Source organism: Mustela nivalis (assembly GCF_964662115.1).
Source record: "Mustela nivalis genome assembly, chromosome: 10".
Lineage (NCBI taxonomy): Eukaryota > Metazoa > Chordata > Mammalia > Carnivora > Mustelidae > Mustela > Mustela nivalis.
Window position 1 is genome coordinate 11,956,533 of NC_139029.1, and position 23,657 is coordinate 11,980,189.

The 23,657-nt window shown below is 52.4% G+C and overlaps 1 protein-coding gene across 1 annotated transcript in view; it reads left to right on the forward strand.

The window, feature by feature from the left end:
* Window positions 1-23,657, forward strand: part of IGSF21 (immunoglobin superfamily member 21) — a 232,699-nt gene that overhangs the window by 79,238 nt on the left and 129,804 nt on the right. The window contains exon 2 of the mRNA XM_082687603.1: window positions 20,740-20,852. Within this exon, the coding sequence (XP_082543729.1) occupies window positions 20,740-20,852 (113 nt within the window). The remainder of the gene's footprint in view (window positions 1-20,739; window positions 20,853-23,657) is intronic.

The window sequence follows — 23,657 nt, forward strand, 5'->3', positions numbered from 1 at the left end:
GGCACAGTCACTTGCCCAAGGCAGAGCTGGGATTTGAACCCCTGTAGTTGAGCTCCAGAGAGCATGCACTTGAGGACCAGGGTCTGCTGCTTGAGGAGACCTTCCTGCTTCATTCACAAGCACCTGAAAGGCATCTAACGTGAGCCAGGACACAGGTCACCTCCAAGCCACAGGCGACACACAAGGGCGACGACATCCCTAGTTGGGGACGGTGTCTTTCGGTTAGTTTTGTGCAGCCCCCGATTTCCCTCCTGAGTGACGGGTGTGGCATCTCCGAGCCTGGGCTTGGGGACGGAAGGGAGGGGAGGGGAAAGAGAGGAGGTCCAGGAAGGTTGAGTCCTGTGGATAAAGACATGGGTGGGGCAGGAAGAGAAACTAGAGGGAGATCCTAAAACAATGAGATTCCCATCCAGTTCGTGGCCTCGTACAGTCGGAGGCAGGAGGACGGATCAGTTGACCTCTCAAGGCAGCCTCCTTCCTCCCTGTTGAGCTGGGGAGTGTGTGACCTGCAGGAAAAAAACCCTTCATGGGTGCGGATGTTCTCCTTACTTGGGTGTTCGAAACCTCCTTTTCAGTTCCGTTTAAAGCAGACTGAGCTTGGAGAGACAGGGTCTGAGAGGACCTGCAAAACTTCCTCTTTCTGGGGTGCCTGGGTGGTTCAGTGGGTTAAAGCCTCTGCTTTCAGCTCAGGTCATGATCTCAGGGTCCTGGGATCGAGCCCTGCATCCGGCTTTCTGCTCAGCGGGAACCTGCTTCCTCCTCTCTGTCTCTGCCTGCTTCTCTGCCTACTTGTGATCTCTGTCTGTCAAATGAATAAATAAAAATCTTAAAAAAAAAAAAAAGCTTCCTCTTTCTGGATGACTCTGGAGAAGTCTTAGTTTATTATGGTATTGATGTTACGGACTGAATATTCGGGTTGGCCTCAAATTCGTTTGCTGGGATCTGACCGCCGCCGCCCCCCAGGGCGATGGTGTGAGGAGGTGGAGCCTCTGGGTTAGGTCACGAGGGTGGCATGCTCAGAAAGGAGATGGGTGCCCTTGTGAAAGGGACCCCAGAGAGCTCCCTCGCCCGGCAAAGACACAGAGAGAAGAGCCCATCGAAGGGGCAGGATAGGGCTGTCACCAGACCCCGGATGCGTCAGCTCCTTGATCTTAGAATTCCCAGCCTCCGGAACTGTGAGAGGCCAATTTCCGTGCTTCATAAGCCACTTAATCTCCGGTATTCTGTGAGAGCCGCCCCAACTGCCTAAAATGGACATAAATAGAGTCATTAGCATCTTTTCATCTAATCAGATTAGAGAGCCAGTTCCAGAAACCCTGGAACCAACTCGGAAAGCTGAGCCTCAAAATCCTCTTCCTCTAGACCCGCTCTGGGGTCTCGAAATCTGTGTGAGTCTGGGTTCTCCAGGGAAGCCGAGGCTGAGGAGTCCCACGGTCTGCCGTCTGCGAGCTGGGGACGTGGGAAAGCCCGTGGGGTGACTCCGTCCTGAATTCAGAGGCCCAAGAACTCGGGGGGGGGGCCACGGTCAAGGGCAGGAGAAGACAAGAGGAGAGGTTCCAGTCCAGGCAGTGTGGCTGGAGATAAAGAAGCAAATCCCTCCTTCCTCTGCCTTTTGTTCTGTGGGAGCCCCCCCGCCCCGTAGATTGGGTGCTGCCCACCCACTCGGGGATAAGCTACTTTACTGAGACCCCTGATTCACATGCTCATCTCCCCTCCCCCCCCACACACACCCAGCACTCTTATGGAGGCCCTGGAAATCCTATTTCATCTGGGCGCCCCATGCCCCGTTCAAGTTGACACTTACACTTAACCCTCACGATTGGCAAGGGATGGTTTGCATTTACATGTCCAGGGACACCAGTATCAAAGAATCCCACTAAAAAAATTTTTTTTTCTTTAGAGGGAGAGAGTGAGCATGTCTGATTGGAGCAGAGGGGAGAGGGAGAGGGAGGAGTCGGGTCCCTAACCGACATGAGCCACCCCGGTGCACTCCCCCACAACTAAAGTGTTACAGTGGCAGGGGTGGGGGGTCGGGGGCTGCAACTGCAGACCAACAGCAATGCCTTTCCCTGTTTATAGGATGGAGTGAGGTTCCCCCGCCCCTCGTACTTTTACTGGTATTATTTATTTTCTACAGTAGACAGATGTTCTTGAAGTCACCAACAGGAGAAGTCATTAAAGATAAAAATATTGATAAGAGCAGGCTGTGTCTCTTCTTCCAGAACCCAGTGGGAAGTTACCTTCTCCGTGGAAAAATCATCCCATTTGTACAGCGGACGTTTGTCATCCAGGTCTTTCCCCAACTCCTTCTGATCTTGCTGACAAGGAGAAGGATGGAGAAGGGGGTTCTGAGCAAGTGCAGCTCACAGGAGCATGACTCCAGCAGTCCACAGTGAAGGGAGGGAATCACAGGCAGCAGCTTCGGAAATAAAATAAGAGGCCGATCTTGTAGCCAGTGGGGGAGTCTCTCGGGTGTTTTGATTCCAAGCTCTTCTGACACCTTAGAGCTCCCATGTGAACCCCAGGACCACTGGCTGCCTCAGGGTGACCTTCACGCAGGGTATGAGTCCAAACATCCAGCACATCAGAGTCAGGGATTCGTGAGAAAGGTACAGAATCCTATACCTGTGGGATTTTTCTTCTTGGAGCTTGTTCTGTAGGATGATCTGTTAATGTTGAAGGATGGTCCTGTTGACGTGTTTTCATTAAAGCAGTGGATGGCATCTAAGCAGTGTTTAGCTTACCGTAAATACTGTAAAATGCTGACGATTCCCCGACACGGTTTCCGGTGCTGGGGACACTGCAGCGAGCAGACAGACAAAGTCCATCCCCTCCTGGAGCTGACATTCTAATCAGCAGGGTAGGAGGGTATCTATCAATCCTTGGTAATAAGTATATATCAATTAAAACCACGTGTCAGACAGAGGCAGAGTGTTATGTAAAGTAGAGTAATTTCAGGGATAAGAAAGAAGTTAGATGGGAATTCTAGAGAATTTTAGACTGGGTGGTCAAGAAAGGCCTCTGTGGGTGGCAGGGTTTTGGGGTCCATGACAGAGAGCAGGGATCTAAAGGAAATGAATAGACAAGACTTGCACATAGCTGGGATGTGACAGTGTTCCAGGAAGAAGAAACAGCAGGTGCAAAGGTCCTGAGGTAGGAATGAGCTTGGGGCACTTATGGGGGGAAAAAAAGGCCACTGTGGCTGGAATGGAGTGATCGAGATGGTGTGGTAAGAAGCAAGGGAGTGAGAGCAGGGCCGTCTGGACCACGAGAAGGCTTTGGCTTTCACTGTCCAGTTAGCTGGGAACAGGGGACTGGTGTAAACTCATTGATCCTTCTGAATGCTCCCAAATGCTGTGGTCTCAAATAAACATGTTCTATCAGCAGCTTAAAACAACACCCATGTCTTGTCTCACATTTGTGTAGGTCAGCAGTCCCCAGGGGCTAGGCTCACTTCCCTGCTCTGAGTCTCACAAGGTCAAAACCAAGGTGTTGGCCTTCTGGGCCCACCTATGGAGATTCTGGGGGAGAATCCACTTCTGATCTCATTGGGGCCCCTGTGGAATTCAGTCCCTCATGTGTATGGGACTGAGGTTTGTGTCTCTCTGCTGGTACTCCATGGGGACTGTTTGTTCTCTGTTCCGACAGCCTGTCCACATCCCTTCTCTGGCCAACAAGGGCATGCCAAGTCTTCTTGGACCTTGACATATTTGAGCTCCACCCATGAGATGTCTACTAGCAGGAAACCTACTTGAGTAGGTGCGAGTATCTCTCATGGAGAACTTGAAAATCCGGAATTCCAAAGTCAAGTCAACAATTCCAATCTCCATTACACTCTTGCTGAGCATTTATTAAGCACTTCTGTATTCCTAAGACTTGTTGTGCATTATGGAAGGATTAAGGGAGGGAAAAAAAAAAAGCAACAATGGAAAATTTCATCTCACTGGGGAGCTGGGACTAATGGTGCAGAAAGCAAGCCATGGATTTGGTAGAATACAAGAGCACTCGGTGATTAAGCATGCAAAAGCATGCCGGAATCTGCCGCAAGGTATGGTTCTGTGTTTATGCATCTCCCACCAAATTAATTCATGGTTCTTTTCAAACGCCTGGGCCCAGTGGCAGACAGGTGTTTCATAAATATTTGTCCACTAAGTGGATGAGTCCATGGGCTTCAGTTTTCCTCCCTGATAAATGGGGTATTGCTTTTCCCACAGGCTTGTGGGAAGATCAGATACAGAAGGGCTTGTCTTCTTGGAAAAGGCAAAGCAGGTTCAAATGTCATGCTTTTTGAGAGATGTCAGAAATTGGCTTTGATGGGCCCCTAGGAGAGAGATGTGGTGGAGGGGGCGAGTATTCACCTCAAAGGCAAGTAAGTGGCCAACTTTCTTATGGGATATTTCTTATGCGTGCTCCTGGGAGGAAAGGCAAGGACCCCAGGGGGTGCCATGGGCATGCTGAAGGCAAAACCTTCGTCTTCTTCATTACCTCCCAGCAGGCCTCCCTGCCCAGAGCTGGCTAAGGACAGAGATCAGCTCCCCTGGGAAGAAAGGGGGCTGGCCAGTTGTCCCTTGGGGCTGAGATTAATATTTTAATGACACAATAGTCTTTATGTGTCATACGTCCAAACTGGAAACCACCTAAAACGTCCGTCGATGGTAGAATGGATAAATGAATTGTGGCATCTCATACAACAGAATATCACCCAGGGAATGTGTGTGGTTTTTTTGTTTTTTTTTTAAAGCACAAAGTTCTGATAAATGCAGTGCAGAGATGAGTGTCACAGACGCCGGGCTGAGACAAAGTAGCCGGACACAAGAGGGCACCTCTTGCGTGATTCTATTTATACGAGGGCCAAGAAGCAAAGCCATCTATGATGGCAAAGCCAGAAGGGGGGTTATCCTTGGAGTGGGGGTAGGGCCTGGCGAGGAACTCGGGGAAACCCTCCAGGGTTGCGGGAAGCTTTCTGTGTTTTCATCCTGGGGAGTGCTTCCGTGAGTGTGTGATCTGTAAAAATTCATCAAGCTGCTCACTTGAGATTTGTGCATTTTACCGTAAATTCTCCCTGTAAAAAGAAATAAAATGGTGCCCACCGGGGTAGCGTCGACCACGTATTGCATGGTGTGTTCGTGCCATCCGTCTCGTCTCTCCGACCCCCGGAGGGAGGCATCCGGGTTCCTAGCTGGATAAATGGGAAGCTGAAGCCTCCTGTTCCCAGAGTCAGGATGCCGCAGAACAAGGGGCCCATGTGTTTTCAGGGTCTGACTCAAGCCCCTTCCTACCAGGAGGGCTGGCTGGCGTGCACACGGCAGACTTACCATTCTTGTGTGAGCTGAACTAGAACTACCACTTGAGTTTGCTTTGCTCTGTTTTTGCATTTGTATCCCTGTGACAAGCTGGACCCACATGGGGTCTGTCCAACCCTTCCCCTGATGCCTTTCTGTCTTTCCTGGGAAGCCTCAAGCCCCAGAGGATGGGAAGGGAGTGTCTCCCACTCTCCCCGCGCCAACCCTCTTGCCCCCCATCAAACCCCTCCACTCAATAAGATGCCTACAATCTGTACCCTGGCCTGCAGCAGGAAGAATTTAGATGGTGAACGAATCGGCTCCCAATAGCCTTCGGGTGACGAGAAGGCACTCTATAACGGAACAACTGTAATAGGTTGATGTTTATCTTGCAAGACATGTGCGTTTAATAAAGTATTAATATGAAGACCAGATTGCTTCTCCTGCCAAGCAGGCAGGCTGAGTGAGATTAGCAAGGAGGGAGGTGCAGAGGGGTCTCCTGGGAGGAAGGAGCCCTGACGACTCTCTCCTTTGTGAGCTAGAACTCCTTTGCTTTGCAGAATGAAAGCATTTTGCCCAGGGTGACCATCAAGAACTTTCTCCTAGGATTCTTGGATCAGAAAATCAATGTACGTTCTGGAGGGCAGGAAAGATGCTCTGATGGAGTGAGTTGATCCATGTCAGTGGGAAAGAAGCTTGGGTGAAATTCAGCCGTTAGGCCCAGCCGGTGCGGGGATCCTTTTGAGGGAGAACTTTCCAGAGATCTCCATTCCCAGCTTCACATGGCTGGGTGTTTGGAGACTCTCTCTGTCTCCCGTGTCTGCAAACTTGCAAGCGTCTGTTCGAACGTTTCTAGATGTTTGCTTGCCTCCCTGTTGACATTTGGGGCTGGACAGTTCTTGGCTGAAGGGAATCACCCTGCTCATTGTAGGGTGTTGGCGGCATCCCTGGGGTCTACACAGTGGGCGCCTATAGAAGCCCCCACCAGCTGTGACAGCCGAAAACTTATCTCCAGACATCGCCATATGTACCCCGGGGGCGTGGGGTGCAGAAATTGGCCCTGGTGGAGACCACTCTATTTCTGATGGTTTCTGGAATGATAATTTGAAATCTCATAGACCAGAAGACTTCCACGCTGCCTGTAGAGTCTTAACATAGGGGCTTCGATTCTGCCAAACGAGCCCCCAGTCATCAGTGGGAAACTCTGTCACATGAGTTTCTTCAGCGGCGGGTGTAGACCCAGTGAGCAAAGCCAACCTCATTCAGGAGGCCTGGAAATTGACAGTCGAAGGAAACCGTTGTTACTGAGCAGATTTCCGTATGCAAATTTCCAGATCTTTTGGTGCCAGCGTGAGGGAATCTGGTCTAATGCAGGATGCCTTTTTGGGGAGAAAAGATCAAAAAAATTAAGGATTCCTTTATTGTGCCTTTAGCTTCGGAGCCCAGCAATTAATTCTTATATGCTAAAGGACTTCTGTGTTTATGAGGCATTATTATTTAATGTAGACCTATTTTAAATTGTAATTTTTTTCATTAAGTTGCCTCGTTTTACTGATTAAGACCAGTTTATAACCCAGCTTAGACTGTGTTCCTTGAGTAATAGCTATTTTTCTTTCAAAATATTCCTTAATAACGTATCACCCATATTTTAACTTTTATTCTAAGTCAGTGAAGCCTCCCTGTGGCTCACGAGTTGGTGCTCGTGATCCTGCATGATGTCTGAGGACGCCAGGCTGCCAGACCCTCTGTGTGCTTTGCTTCAAAAATCCCCATGGAGGAAACAAGACGGCATCAGCTAGTGCTGCTCAGCTTGTATGCTCCCAAGACTTATCTCAAACAACCAACAAAAATGGGCCATCTGCCCCAAAGCCTTCTAGCAAAGTCCTCAGAGTGGCCTTGCTCAGTGGAAGGGTAGAGGGCGTGGCGGAAGGAGGCGGCCATGGCAGGGGAGTGATGACCAGGCTGGTGGTGCCAGCTCCGGTCCCAGATGCCAGGCACTGAACTAGGCTCCTTGCAGGGGCTGGTCTCCCTGCATCTGCCTTGTTCCCACCCCTCCCAGCCCTAAGAAGGAAGGATGAGTATTCCCATTTAATGGCAGAGGTGGAAACAGACCCAAGGCAGTGAAACAAGCTTACTCAGGGCTGCGGGGTTGGCTGTGACCATGTCACGCTTCTCCCCACGTCTGCCTGGTTCCCCAGCCCGAGACCATAACCTGTCCACACCAGTGCTCCCTGACATTATCCCCATACAGAGGGAGCCAGCTTCTCCAGTGGCGCTTTTCAGATCACTTTTGCCTCTGGTTTCTGTGTGGCATCACCATTGCCCAGAGCAGTAAACACGATCATCGTGTCACCCTTTTTTCCAAGGAGACAACTGAGGCCCAGAGAGGGTTGGGGACTTGCCCTCTGTATCTGTGGCAGGACAAGCTGGGCCTTTGGCTTCAAGGTCTGGAGCTGTTTCCTTTTCTTCCTGCCACTGCCTGTGGCTTCCACATTGGCAGCTGTTAGCAGGTAGCCCTACTGGGGCCGCTCTGACCCCCAGAGGTGGCACACGAAAGCAGCGATAGCTTGTCAGGCATTTCCTGGGCATCCTACATCACATGTCTCTCAGCCTTCTGCCTCCCAGCGGGCCCAGCTGGTCTTTGGATGCTGGGCTGACCCAGAGGTTAAGTAATGGTGATTCCCCTCACCCACGCCCAAGGACACAGAGGAAGTTCCAGGGGGACGGCACACTGTCAGATGAAGACCGTTGAAGGGAAGACGATGGTGTGGTGTGGCCGAGGGGTTCCACAGGACTACGCTCAGGAGACTGGGATCCTGGTCTTAAATTGCTTGTTGATTGTCTCTTTGAGCTGGGCCATGGCCCTCCCCTTCTCTGGGCCTCAGTTTATCCATCTGTATAGCAGAGGGTTTTGATTTGAGAAGAAGAAGGCCACTTCTCTGTGATAGGAAGAGTGCTTTGGGAGCCCAGCTCAATGACGCGGTCACCAGAACCATTGATTGATTTTGTTGCTTATTTCTTTATCTGCCCGTTCACTTGGTTTTCACCGAGAATCTTCGGAGTACCTACTAAGTACGCTATCTTAGTGGAATGTGCTGCTGCAACAAGATCTCCGTGGCTTAAACACAGTAAGATTTTATTCCTCACCCATATCACTGTCCATTGGACCACGTGGGGGAGAATGTCACTCCCTGCTGTCGCTCTAGCACCCAGGCTCTCTCCCCCTTATGATTCCGCCCCCTTCCAGGTCCTCAGTGCCCCCTCCATCCAGGCAGCTGGCACAGAGAGAGGTTGTGGAGGACGGCACGGGCCGTTCCCAGGGCCTAGATCTGGAAGTCACACTCCGCTGCAGGGGTTTAGTCATGTGGACCCACAATATTGCAAGGGAGGCTGGGAAACGTCACCCGGGTCCCCGAGGAAAGAGGGATAGGGCTTGGGGAACATGCGCGCATGCAGGGCAGGCACCGTGTATAAGACAGAGCAAAGACAGCTTCCCACCCTGGAGTGGACTCGGGTAGAGGAGCCTGGGATGAGCAGAGCGTGAGGTTCCAGAGGGGGACCTGCTTGGGGGACCCCCTGTTGGTCCCCACCAACATCCTGCCGTCAGCATCCTACTGTCAACTCAGGACTTGCTGCCTCGTGAAGCTTCTCCCCAGACCCGTCACCCTCCCTGGCATAAATCTCAGAGGCAAGGGGACTGACCAAACAAATCCTGCCTTTCTCTGTCCTCAGTATCTCCCATCCACAAAATGGGAAGAAAAATGACCCCCGCTGGCTCTCTAGGGAACTGGAGGGGTATCAGGTATCTGCAAAGGGTCACGGAACAGCCTTCCCCAGCCTTTTTATTAATAGTATAACCACATCATTATCAATAATGAAACACAAATTAATAATAAATAAACAAACTAATGATAAATAATACATACGTCATGAATAATACATTAATACTACAAGGCTTTTGAGCATCTATTGCCTCTGACAGAGGGGAATTTGATTAGCTGGCTGGAGATCACAGAACGGGAATATTTCACAAGAGCCTGGAGGTTGGGGCAGGGGACGGAGGCCCCAAAGTAGCAGGCACATCTCCCCACAAAGCCTGCAAAATGTTTGAGGCTTCTGGTGGGTCCGAGCTGAGCTAGGGGAGGTGAGAATCAGGAGTCTGAGGGCGAGGACTCCCCTTCTTGATGTTTTTTCATGGTCCAAATTTAGGGTGAAAATCCATAGCTCAATAAGGCAAAAAAAAAAAAAAAAAAAGAAAGAAAGAAAGAAAGAAAGAAAGAAAGAAAGAAAGAAAAAAAACACCAGAAACAAATGAACAAACCAAAAATAACACTTCCAGCCCCAACAGAATTGAATTGGATGTTATGGCCAAGGCCAGGCCAGCTGAAGTTATCTGTAGAATTTATTAGTTCAGCCATGGATTCATTCATTCATTCATTCATTCATTCATTAATACACTTTTAATGCCGTCAGTGTGGTCAACAGCTAAGCCCTAATTATATGCTTATATGCTAAGCCCTAATTATACGGTTACTGAGACATGCTTTTGGTTCCCTAAGAACTCACAGTCCATGGTAGTAGGAGACAGATCAGCCACAAAGGGGATCCATGCAGTGTGTTAGGGTTATAATAGGTGCTCTGAGGGGAGCACTTAACCCCAGCTTAGGGGTGCTGGGCATGGGCTAGATGAAGTAGGGTTGGGTGTCAGGGGTCCTCTACGGTTAAGTGGTGTCTAAGCTAAGCCCTGAAAGGCATATCAAAATGATGAGAGTAAAGTGATGGCCGGTATTCTAGGCAGAAAGAAGCATGGCAGGTGCACACACCCAGTAGCCACAGGAAGTCTAGCATGTTTGGGGAACACTAAGTAATTTAGGATGGCTGAGGCTCAGCATACAAACGGCAGGGGGACAAGAGATGAGCTGAGGAGGAGGCGGGCCATGAGTGCGAAGGGAAAGGGTTTGACTTCATCCCCCAGACAAAGAAGGATGTGGATCGGAGTGTGGCATCAGTACACTAGGCTATAGCATAATCTTCATTTGTCCAGGGCTGCACGGCTCACTGGGTGCTGTCATATGCATTGTTTGTGGGATGGCTTGTCTGCTACCTCATTTGTACAGGACACTGGCTGAGCACCTAGCACGTGCCAAGCATCATACAGGGAACTGGAAATGCAAACCGGGTCCCTGACCTTAAGAACCTCCCAGTCTTCTGGCAGAGACACACATAAAGAGTCATGTGCTGCATTACAGTTGGTGTGGACGGCTGTGATTGAGATGTTTACAAGGGTCTTGGGAGCTCAGACAAAGGAGTATCAGACTCAGATAAATCCAGGAAGGGGTGACTGTTTCATTGAACCTGGAAGGACAGGTACAGATTTCACTAGGTGAACTCAGAGAGGGCCATTCCAGGAAGAGCAAAGAGCACAGGCACAAAGAAGAGCCTTAGGGGGTGTGGAAGGGGTGGTGGGTGGGTTGCACGGCGGCACAGACGCGGCAGGAGACTGATTGAGTTGGAGAGGCTGAGAGAGGCGAGATCATTAGGGGCCCAGCTGGCCATGACAGAGTCTGAACTTGATCCTGAATTGGAAGGCAATGGGGTGGGGAAATTGAATGGCATTAGCCAGAGAGGTGTTGTCATCATATCTGCATTTTAGAGATGTCCCTGAGACCCCAGGTGGTGGTGTCTTTGAGTGCCTGGGCTGAAAGCTGGACATCAGCAGGCTGGCTGAGCAGGGTCCTGAGGAGGAATTTGAGGGGCCCAGACCAAGGCAGGATTGGTGCCGGGCAGACACAGTTTTGAGAGCCATTTGGGAGGAAGAATTGATCCATCCTAGAGACAGGTGAGCTGTTAAATTCTGTTCTCTCAGAGGCTTTCTTTTCTTAAGATCCCCTCCACCCTCTGCCCCACCTCTCAACCTGGTTCCTGGCTGGGAGCACCTGTTAGCCCAGCATGGAAGGTGTATTTCACAGAATGCTCTGTACCTGCCTGAAAGATCTGGTTGCAGTAATTGTTTTGTTGTAATAATATTTATTACGATAGTAATTATGCGGCACAGGGAGCCCAGGGAGGCTGTCATCAGTGCCACGCTATGGTATTTATCTTGATGAGATGGGGTGACCTCCTTTCTTCATGAGTGGTGGTGCATGGAGCTCCTGTTATCACACGGAGATAAATCCCAGCCCCCACAGAAAGGGGAGGGTGTCATCGGGAATTTATGTAACCCCGACTCCCACGGTCTACCCCAGCACGGTCTTAAATCCAGGTGGTGGAACTGCTGCCACCACCTGACTCTGTCTGCCCCAGGTCACGTCTTGGTGAGTCCAGGCTGATTCTCCCAGGGGAGTGAGGTCCGTGAGACCCTGTGTCACTTCTGCATGCCCAGCCACAGAAGGAGGCGAGACACTGTCCCTGCCCGCCTGCAGGGAACTCCTAGTCTGATGGCAGACACAGCCCTTTGATTCTTCTCTAGCTACTTTACATCAAAAAGTGATGGCTTGAGTGACACAAAACAGGTACTTTGAGACCACAGTAACTGTCCAAAGCTGGGATCAGGGGACTGTATGTCAGGGATGTGTTAAAACAAATTCATTCATCAAGCCTTGGGGTCTCTCACGGCCCTGGAAACATACTCAGACACAGATTCCTGGCCTTCCTAGCATCCTCTGCTGGCTTTGAACTTGAAAATGGCCTCAGCTGCCAGTCATCCTGCTATCCCTCGTGGAGGTGCTGTGTCCTGCTGATCTAGCCTGGCGTCGGACCCCGCCCACTTGGAGCAAGGTTTCCCGCGTACTTCTGGGCACCCAACCCTCTGACTCAACCCTGATTTTAGCTTGCTTGCCATTGGAGAGCAACGGGCCGGGGGTGGGGGATGGGGAAGGGTTGTGTCCTGTGGAAGGGATGGCAAAGGAGTACCAGATTCAGAATCAAAGGGCTGGCCTGTGGGTACCTGAGTGGCTCAGTCGGTTAAGTGTCTGCCTTCGCCTGGGGTCTTGATCCCAGGGTTCTGGGATGGGGCCCTGCATCAGGCTCCCTGCTCAGAGGGGAGTCTGCTTCTTCCTCTGCCCCTCCCCCAACTTGTACTTGCTCTCTCCCTTTGCCTGCCACTCCCCCTGCTTGTGCTCTCCCTCTCTATGTGTCAGATAAATAATGCATAAAATCTTCAAAAAAAAAACAAAAACAAAAACAAAAAAACAAAGGGCCGGCCTGCTGAGCCTGCTTCTGTGTGATCATGAGGAAGTCATTCTGTATCCCAGAGCCTCTGTCTCCTCACCTGTAAAATGGGGACACTGTCCTGCAGGGTTGCCATGGTGATCAGTGAGCTAATAATTACCGATATCCTTTGAAAATCGCCAAGCACTGATCACATGTCTTTGGCTCTGTTTTGGGTTCCTTCAGCACTTATTTATGAAATTCCTGTTAAAATGCCAGGAACTGTTCTAGTTTCTAGGGATAAAGTAGTGGTTAAAAAACACAAAAGTCAAGGACCTCTGGTGTGAAGTGAAGATTAGCCTCCCTTTATCTCCCACTCATTCAGCTGTGGGACCTGGACAGAATGTATGGACACCTATTTGGAAAAATCAGAAACATAAATACTAGCAGGTGGTTTGAACACTAGAATTTGAAGTGCCCCTGAAAGAATGAGTATGAATAAGTCTGTAAACCAGACTCTCATAAGGTAGTACTTAAAATGTCCAAGATACAAACTAAAATCACTTGACACAGAAAGAATCATGAAAATCTCAATTCACACAGGCAGACAATCAGCAGGCTCCAGTGACGAGGTGACAGCTGTGTTGGAATTATCTGACAAGGACTTTAAAGTAGGTATTATAAAAATGCTTGGACAGGCAATCACAAATAGTCTTGAAACAAATATTAAAATAGAAAGGCTCGGCAAAGAAATAGAACGTATAAAGGAGAACCGTATAGGAACTCCAGAACTGAAAAACACAATAACTGAAATGAAAACCCGCCAGATGGACTCAGTAGCAGGACAGAGATGACTGAGGAAAATCTGTGAACTTGAAATAGATCAACAGAAATTATCCAGTCTGAGCACCAGGGGAAGAAGTTTGAAATACACACGCATGTGTATACACAAAGGCTTTGCTCTCATGGAGCTTCTGACCTGGTTGGGTATGGGAGAGGGCAGAGGGAAATATCAGTAGACAATAACCAAATAAGTATGTACCAGGATGTAATAAATGTTTAAAAAAGAATAAAGCAGGGTAAAGAGCAAGAGAAGGACAGGGATACTATTTCATGAAGGTAGTTGGAAAAGGTCTCTCCAAAGAGGTGGCAGTTGAGCCGGAGAACTGAGGAATTGAGCCCTGTGGGTATGGAGGGAACGATTCTTCTGAGAGGTGGACCAGCAAGTGCAAAGGCCCTGAGGTGGGGATATGCTTGGAGTATTTGGGGTTGGGCAGGGTTCATTGTGCATGGGTGGAGGGGATGAGGAAGAGAGTGAGGGGAGATGAAATCAGAGAGGTGGGTAGTACAAAGGTGGGAGCAGGGACGCTAGTTGGGAGGCACTGCAGTAGACCAGTGACAAATGATGGTGGCCAGGCCCAGAGAAGTAGCTAGAGAGGGGGTAGGGTGAGGAATTGGATTCTGGGTATATTTTATAAGGATGGCAGGCCTTGCAAGTGTTCCCGGAGGTAAGGGGGAAACATCACTTCCATTCTGGATCTGTTCCTTTGAGGTAGCTGCAGACATCCAAGAGTGAATCAGGCAGTGATGTGGTGGCTTATGTTCGGGGTTCCTAACCCACCTGCTGCAAGGTACCTGGTTACGAGTGTTGGCAGCAGGGCCACTGGAAGAATCAAGGGAGACCGGGCGCCAGCTCTACACAGTGTTCCCAGGAGAAGCAGGATGCTGTTCAGAATGCAGCAGTAGCTCTGTCCCCTGACACTAAGCCTGTCCGGTGACTTCCAGCAGCCACCTTGCTCAGGTGGACACCCACTGTTTGCCACTCGGGGGCCCTGCTCTATGGTGGCTCAGCAAGTGGCATTCCCTGTGGATTCTGTTGTCTCTCTTCATGACTTGTGCTGCCTATGGTCTTTGCTTTACTCTGTCTGTCTATCTGCTGACCCAGTCAGTGTGTCTTACATCCTTCTGTGGTGGTCCAGCACCCACTGCTGATTTTCTCCTTTGCAGTCAAATGCTCTACCCCTGAGCTATACTCCCTGATTTTCTCCTTTGGTTGGATTTCTCCTGCCTGACCCTCAGGAGAGACTCTCTGGATACCCAAAGGCAGTCCAGGTAGATGTGGTCAGAGAGGCGGGTGCAGAAGGCGCCTGAGTCTATGGAGCTCCCTGGCCAGGGCCACGTCACATAAGGCCACAGGGAAGAATTGCTTGCACAAGGGTCCCCCTGGGAAACCATCTACTCTAACTATGGGACAGTCTAGGGCATGGGCACAATCTGTCTGTGCTTTCGTCCAACAGAGACCCTGATTTAGGCATGATCCGGGCACGTCGGTACCCCAGCATCTAGATCCAGCTCGTGGCCTCCTTACTGGTCAACATTCGCCAAAGAAATCATCACAAGCCCTTCTCTGTGTCCTAAGTGGGAGGGAGGAAGGGGTATGTTGGGACCGTGGCAGCCTGGAGAGTCAGGAAAAGTCTTCCCAAGGAGGTGAGATTCCCATTAATCCTTGCAAGTGAACGGCAGTTTCCCAAGCCAAGAGTGAGGGTTCGGGTTGGGGAGACCACCTGTGCTAGGACCCCGCTGTGAGAGGGGGACTGCTCGTGAGGAGCAGTGGGGGCTGGATCGGGAACCTGGGCTGGGCATGCACCAGATGTCCCCAAGAGGATTCAAGACGTTTCCCATGGAGCAACTGGAAGCTCTGATGTCCCATAAGAAAGCCAGGGGTGTGCATTGTAGAGGAAGCAGCCTGGCTGCTGGCAGAGGATGCAGAAAGGTCATGAATGAATGCAGGAAGTCGAAGCTGGACCCCAGCTCACAAATTCCTCAACCACCAATGCCTGCTGAACCCGCGCAGAATCAAGCACCAGAAAGGAGGGCAGCATTGACTCTAGCTGTCCTTGAGTTGGTCAAGGGACGTATGGTCACCCTCATTGTTGAAGTAGGTAGAGAGGTTTCAGTAGTGTGCCAGGGCCATCCGCGGGCCGTGGTGTGATTATAACTAGGGTGACCACCTTGTTTTGGTTTGCCAGGGACATTCTGGTTTGGAGCTGCTGAAGTCCCTGTCCCCGGAAACCCATCAGTCTTTACAGATGGAAACATCTGGTCAACCCGAACATAAGCACTCTCTCTTGCATCTGGACCCCTCCCGTGGCAACCCTCTCTGGCCCTCTGAGCTGGACAAGGGGAGAGGGAGAGAAGGGGTGCTGGGATATGACAAGGCACGTTTCCAGACAGAGGAGTTATTTGTCACCAGCTCGTCCGGGTGGGTGCCTGGTTCCTAAATATTGCCTGTGATTTTGCTAAATGTATCTTAACAGGAGTGGCGTAAATGCTGTCAGAGATAGAGGGGGAGAGTGATGGCCCCATTCAGGATAATGAACTGCTTAGTTAAGATGAATCCGGCTCCACTCCTGATCCTGCTTCTTGATACCGTGCTTGGGGGCTTTCATGCAAAAGGCTGATTGGTGGCAAATTTAATGCAGAGAAGGACAGAGCTCCGTCTTTAGCTGGTGGTTGATTAATTGAGAAATTCATTTCTCGGAGGAGTGGGATTGAGTGGTACCAGGAAGGGCTCAGTTGCCATCTGACATGGGATTGATTGGAGCTGGAAAGCTCTAAAAACCCAGTTTATTCCTCATTTTAGGGAGAGGGAGACTGAGGCCCAAAGAGGGACAGCCTGCCTGAGGTCCCAGAGCTGGTTGGCAGCATAGCTGAGACCAGAACTCAGGTTTCTTGGGCTCTTTTGATTATGCTCACCGCCTCCTGGCTGGTGGATGAGCCCATCTCTCCCGACCCCTGCCTGCTCAGCTGCTCCTTCCCACCAGCCCAGACCCGCGCAGAAGCTAGAAGCCCGGTGGGGAGGAGACAGGTCCTCAGTCCTGCTCAAATCTCTTCTCTGTGGTTTTCTGTCCTCTGCCTTGGGGGAAGGATGCCATGTTGGTCTCCTGGCTCTGATCCCTGGTCATCTCTGACTCTCCTACTCCTTAACCAACTTTCAGATGTCCGATATCACTCTTCCCACCTCTATCCAGGACCAGATATCTCAGCTGGACAGTGGGAAGTGGGAAGGAATGGAGGTCTGGGAAGCCAGGAAGCACGGTGCCTGCTCACCCTGGTCAGGAGCGCCTCCCTATGTGGGCAGAGCTTCACCAACCTGTGATCATTCCATCACACCTAGGGAAACTGAGTCCCGGGGTGGCCACCTAGCTTGCCCAGGTCACTGCCGCGTGGTAGAGCGAGAAACTTGAACCAGATAACTGGCTTCAAATTTGCTGGAGGCACGTGAGTGGGGGAAGCAAAGGAAGTGAGGGAAACACTTGCAGAGAACCGTGGTCAGGAGGTGATGGGATTCGGTGAAACAGGAGCTGGAGAAATGTTCGTCGGACCTAAAGGAGAAAGTCCCATGTGTTTTTCTTTTGCAAAAACCTCCTTGGCCGCGGTCCCTTGCGGTCCCCTCTCCTGTGTGTGACTGCGTCTGCAAAGGTGATTTCTCACCTGTGATCCAGGTGTTGATTGGTGCTGACGGGACCCTCTCCTGGTACATCTATCAGAAAATTGCCTTGTCGCCTGACTCCCCACTGCCTCCCCTCATGCCTCCCCCCTCCTCCCCTAGGGATCCTTCCTCCAGACCCGAGGCTTGCCATGCCTATGCATCACGCACAACCTGAGGCTTGTCCTGGCCTTGGATAGGAAGCACCCGCGCCCCGAACCACGCCGTTCCTGCTCGGTGACAGCAGCATTCGCGGGGCAATGGCAGGGGGGCGGGGAGGTGGTGGGGAGCCCACACCACCTACACTTAGGAGAGCTCCAAAAGCGGTCCTTGTCAAATCTCATTTTCATACTCTGCTGACATTAGTGGAGCTCGCATTCCAGAAGGAGAGGCAGATGTGCAAACAGACAGCTACACGCCAGTGTGACACACGCAGCGAGCACGGTGTCGCACAGGTTGTTGGGAGTGCTGGTGACTGAACGGGAGCTGGGGTGCTAGAACTGCTGAAATGTGGCAGGTTTTAGTCCCTGTGTGGTGGCAGGAGCCCTTCCCTCGACTCCCCCGGGGCCGCTAGGCTGGGAGCTCTTACTCTGGCCCCCATCCTCCGAGCAGGGGGACCTCGGGAAGCAGAGACAGTCCCTTCTGCCTCGGGTTAGGGCCCCGTTCCTGGTGTGTGTTCCAAGGGACTGAGCAAGGCCAGGAAGAGGGGAGGCACATGGACTGAGGGGCCTGCGGTGGGCTGAGTGCCCCCCTCAGCTTTGTACCCTCCCTTCACCCCCAACCCTGGTTCTCCTCCTGCAAGACGCTGAGTCAGACAGGATCCAGAGTGTACAGTGTTATGAAAAAGCATCCTATTACTCTGGCCCAAACTGAGGGAGGACCCTGAGCTCCAGCTTCAGGGCTTTGCTCATGTGCTGTTCTCCATCCGGAATGCTTTCCCTCTAGAAACCTGCATGGCTCACCCTTGCCTTTAGGCTGGCCCCCTCCGAGAGGCATCCTGGGCCACCCAGTCCAGAGCAGCCCCTGCTCCGGTGCTCCTGATGCTCTGCCCTGGTTTACTTTCTTCATGGAATCTGTCCCCACCGGCTGTATTTCCCATCATTCACACGTTTGACTGTTGTCCCCTCTTCTGGAACGTCAGCTCCTTGAGGGTAGGATTTGCCTGTTGCATCTCTTGTGCCTGGAGGAGTGCCTGGGACTGCCTAGATTCCCAATAAATATTTTTTTCATGAATGAAGGCCAGACAGAAAGCTGGAAGGAGAGGAGTCATGGCGGGAGGCAGGGCGGGGGGCGAGCACACTTAATTTTGTTCCGCGCTGTGTCGGTCATAGAAATCTCGTTGCCTGAAACATCTACTAGAAGCTCCCAGGCTTAAGGCATCAGAAGCACCGTACTCATGCTCCCTCCTTCTAAATCTCCTCTTGGGGGGTCCCATGTGCCCCTGCCCTGCGACCCCGCTGTGCCAGGGACTCTGCACTGATCTCACCATGCATGCCTCTGAGTCCTGTGTCCTGGACCTTCTGCCTCACCTTGCGGGGCCCCTAACCCAACCAGCAGTTACCAGAGCTTCAGCTGCACCCCCCACCCCGGGTCCTCACCAGCTTCCCACCTGTAACTCCCCCCTGGTTTGCCAACAAATGGCGACCCTGCAGGCTGGCACCTCCATCCTCCCCCACCCCAGCTCGCCCCACACGCACGTGCCTTCAGCACCCACCATAGGCTGGCTGCAAGATTTACCCGACCGAGAATGTGTGCTTCCCACTTCCTTCCAGGGAGAGGGAGCCCCTCTCTGGTCTTGAGCTCCAGGGCTGGGAATGGCCACAGACAGGATTAGGTACTGGACTTCTGCCACAGCCCCCCAGCAACACCCTGCCTCCTCCCTGGGGTTGGATGTGAAGTGTCTGCCAGCCCTTCGCCTCCCTCTGCCATCAGGAGACAGGCTATATAGAGCCGAGTGGTCAGAATGGAACAGAAGGTCGGGCATCCGTCCCAGCTCTGTTATTTACAGCCATGTGATCTTGGTGGGTTACTCTGCCTCTCTGTTTCCCCATGGAAAGTGGGAATAACACTGGTTCCTCTCTCCTGGGGTTGTCAGGACAGGTGCATGAGTGCTTTAGCCCAGGGCCTGCCTCAGAGTAGGTACCATGGAAATGTGGCCGGTTATTACTATTTCCTGCTTAGGACTGGCTTGCCCAGAGTCTTCTCGGTCACTGGGCTTCATCCCACTGAGGACAATGGGATGTTTGTCACGGTTGGGGACCCAGCTGGGCTTGGGGACTTCCCCGATGGTCCAGGCTAGAAAGGTTTCCCTCCCCTTCCATAGCCCCCCACCTGGGTGACCAGGTCGTGAATCTGTGAATCTGTCCCCAAACTGTGCCTACCTAGAGGACAGAGCAAAGCTGGGACCATCCTGCTTCCCAGATCATGGCCCTGCTCACAGCAGGTGGGAGCAAACTTGGGGCCTGAATGAATGACAAAAGGAGGGGACAGAATTGGTCCTTCCAGCTGGTTCCAGCCCCTGCTCTCAAGGACCATGCAGGCTCTGTTGAGGCTCCCTGGAGGTGCGCCCCTGCCTTTACCCCTCACCCTGGCCTGTTGGGACCTGAAGCCTGGTACCACACAAGTCGATTCTGACTCTAGCTTCCAGATTGATCCTGTAGAGCTCGATTCTTGGTTCACCCTCCGCCCCACCCTCCCGGAGTATTGTAACCATTAAGCTCCAGGCAGGGGTCAGGGCCCTGGGCTCGATCCGTTCAGGTTGCTTGCACAATTGAAATCCCCAGACCCATTCTGGCTCGTTTTCTCATTAAGACAATCGGACTAGATTGATCCATTAGATCAATGGATGGACATCAGCCAGCGGGAAGCCAATCCGAGGGGCCTGGACGATCAGCCCAAGAATGAGGCCCCCTCCTGAGCTGGAGTGAGCCTGGCCCTCCAGGATGGGGCTGTGGGAGGCAGCAGAAAGGGTCAGAGGCCTCACCAAGCTGGACTTGGGTGTGGGGACAGGAGTGTGCCCCAGGGGGATGGCCACCAGGGGTAGCTGGGGGCGAGACACAGCATCTGGGGCTTACCAGGGTGTGGACTCCTTCCAAGGAGTGAGCTCATTGTCATGCCTTTGCCACCGTGGCCTTGGGGGCAGCTACCTCTCCCCTTAGGTGAACTACCTCTCCCCTTGGGTGGCACGGTGTGTGACACGGGAGACTAGGAGAGTTCCTCGGGGAGCTCTTCCCCTTTACCAGCAGTAATTTGGTTACAAGGCTCGGGATGGAGGGGTTCTGGGCACCTAGAACACCGTTTCCCGATGTGGGCTCCGTGGCACCATGGCGGCACAGAATGGTGACAAGGCATCAGGGATGGCTAAGAGAAATCCTGGGTTAGATGCATTTCAACAGTGTCATTTCCCGTGGGGCTTCGCTGGTTCATTTGAATCAAGACCCAGTAAAAGGGGAGAAGGAAGGAGGTCTATTGTTTGACCACAGGACTGTTTCTCTGGGACGTCTTGCAGAACCACACGGAGGCATTGTCTCCAGCTGCCAGCAGGTAGTTTGAAGGGAAAATTGATGCCAAGAAGAAGTGTTTTTAGGACTAGACGGACCCGCAAGGGCCAGGGAGGTTCTTAGGGTGGAGTCGTCAATGAGAGGGAGGAAGAGAGTGGTGAGTGGCGTTCGGGCATGGGGACCCATCCCGCGGGCTCCGGGGCGAACAGCACCCTCTCCCCCCCGCAAACAGCTGTGCTAGCTCTCTCCCGCCCTGCCCGGTCAGCCCAGCCCTTCTGCTCCCCCCATGCCCTCACCTCCCTTCTCCTTTTTCTCATAGGCTACCTGACTGTCAACATTGAGCCTCTCCCACCCGTGGTGGCTGGTGACGCCGTGACCTTGAAGTGTAACTTCAAGACGGATGGTCGCATGCGTGAGATCGTGTGGTACCGGGTAAGTCGCTCCGTGCCGCAGTCAGGGCTGAAGGCAGAGTCCCCAGAGTCCCTCTGGAGTCTTCTGCAGGCTTGGCTGTGTCCTCGGTCCCAGCTCTGTGTTGTCCTCTGCCCTCTTCCCAAACCGTTCTCTGAGACTGCTTTGTTCAGGCTTCTCCTCTGACCTCAGGATCTCTCCCTTTCTGGCCTCCTTGGTGTCCCTAATATGTCCCCATGCTCAGGAAACTCCACCAATACCAAGTGTGAGCACCCTGTGGGCTCTGGTTTGCTGTGTAACAAGTAAGGAACCACGAAGCCTGGAATGTCAGGCATGAGGCTCTGGGTGACGGCGTCCTGCTTTCTTAAAACCAATTACAGACATAGTCTGCCTTCTCACTCGATGACGTGTAGGACTGTCCTGGTGCCTGGCACCCTGAGCTGGGTCTGAGGAGGGCTGCCCACCTGTCCAGGGCCCAGCTGTTGGCAGCAGGAGGACCAGCTGTGGGTATGGGACGCAAGTGTTGGCCTTTTCAACCACTGATAGGAACCTTCCTGTGTCTGAACTGGGCACCCCAGCCTGGTATCCCTTGGCCAAAAGGAAGTCGGGGCTGGCGGGGCTTGGGAGAATGTCCAGTTGAAACTGACATTCTTGCCACGCCATGCTCAGGTTCACACAAAGCAAGATGCCGCCATCTTGGGAACGGGCCGGGCAGAGAACTTCCCTCCCGTGCTCTAAAATAGGGTTTGGCACCACGTGTCGGTGAGGTCCGGATAGTAAATATTTTGCTCTCTGGGGACCGTATGGTCTGTGTCACGACGGCTCAGCTCTGCTGCTCTAGTGTGAAAACAGCCACAGACAATGTGTCAACGGGAGGCCATGGCGGGGTTCCAATAAATCTTTATTCATGGACCTTGAGACTTGAATTTCGTATCATTTTTATATGTCACGAAATACTCTCCTTTTTTATATTTTCAACCATTCAAAGAAGTAAAAGACCATTCTTGGTTCGTGGGCTCTGCAGAGACAGGCCGTAGGCTGATGTGGTCCAACGGCCATGGCTTGCCAACCCCCCGAGCTAAAACAACACTTGTCTAACCTCTGTCTGCTGCATTGCCCTTTCTGCAGATGACACCCGTAGATGACACAGTTGAGTGGAAGGGCTCGGGATGGAGCAGATGGAGCGAGCAGGTGGGGGGTGCAGAGTGTGGAGTGCAGGGGAGTGGGGGCATGGGCAGTTTGACGACCAGGCTTCTGGAACTGGTTCCTTTGCTCCTTCACACTCCCCCTGCACACCCAGGGTGGAGCTTGGAAACCCACGTTAGCGGATCCCGCCAGGGCTCACTCATCATTCAATGCCCTGACCCAGATCTGCGCTCCTGAGTCTCCTCGCTCTCACTCTAGCCTTGCTTGTCCCCTCCTGTCCTTACCGGTCCTTCTTGCCTTCTTGCTCTTTGCTTCCTCATTTGCTGGTTTGTTGGTTGTAGCTTGGGCTCCTTTTAACCAAAATCACTGTTCTCCGTCTTAGCCTGATAGCCCCTCCCACATGAAATTGCCTCTAGGATCCTCCCCCACCAAGCCCACCTAAGCTCTCCCCGAAGCCTGGGCCCCACAGGTGTGAACCTGACATTGAGCACCCCGCAGGGCCCCAGCGTTAGATGAGATTGCCATCCTGGGTAGATCAACAGGCCTAGAGAAAGTCAAGGCATACGCTAAACAGTGCCATGAACTGAATCACTAAGAGGCGTATTTACATGATACGGGAGCTACTTGGCTGACACACACTGCGAGCATCTCATTAGCACCTGGCAGAAGGACCGGGCTAAATTATCTGCAGCTCACTGCTAACGAAGGGACTGTCTCTCCCTCCACCATCCCTAGATGGGATCGGAATGAAGGGAAGCAGAAGACCCGCCCAGCTGGCAAAGAGGAATCCGGAGACCCAATGGGAACAGTCGATGGGGGCGAGGCTTGCAGACAGGGAACCACCAGTGGACACCTCATTGCCTAGCCAGCCCTTGAAGCAACGGTCCCCACTCTGGTTTGAAATGGAATTTTGAAAATCTGCCTGCGGAGGGGGCCGCCAGGGTGGGGGCAGTGCCAGCAGCAGGCCCAGGTGTACAAATCCAGAACACAGGGCTCCACGCTCCACCCTGCATCCCCCGACGATGGGAGGGAAGGCTGGGGCAGGACAAAGACGCCCAGCTTTCAGTCCAGACATGGACTCTCCCTCCCCATCTGTACCCCCGATGCTGAGACTCCCCCATCACAACCCCCCACTCCATCTCCCTCCACCCTAGCCTGCCATCACGTTGATTGCCTTAAAAATCAGTTGCATCTCTTACGGTGTCAGGCCCTGTGTACTGGGCTATGGTAGGCTGCACTAATTAATTTATTTTACTTCATTTCACATCCTTTGACTGCGTGCCTCTAGAGTGGGGAGGGGGTATGCAGATGTATGCAAATGACATGCAAATCGCCCACCGGAGCCAAATGTTTGGGCCCTTGTGATTCTGTAGCTGGATTGAGGGAGCAGGCTCAGCTGACTTGGAAGTCTCCTTGGGACCAGGGGAACCTCGCGTGCCCTGTCTGTGCTGGTGCGGGTGGGGGCGGAGGCTGGGGGGAGACTCCAAGGAAGTGTCCCCATGCTGCCAGTTCTCTCTCTGCTGGCTGCCACTCTGGCCTTCCCCCACCCACCGCCTCTTTTCCCAAGGAGCCAGCTGAATGGAGAGAGATAAGAGCTTACCAAGATGGGGGCTGCAGGAGCCAAGGCTCCTTGTGGAGGCGGGGCATGGTTTCCAGAGGATGTGGGCGAGGCAGCAATGGGGG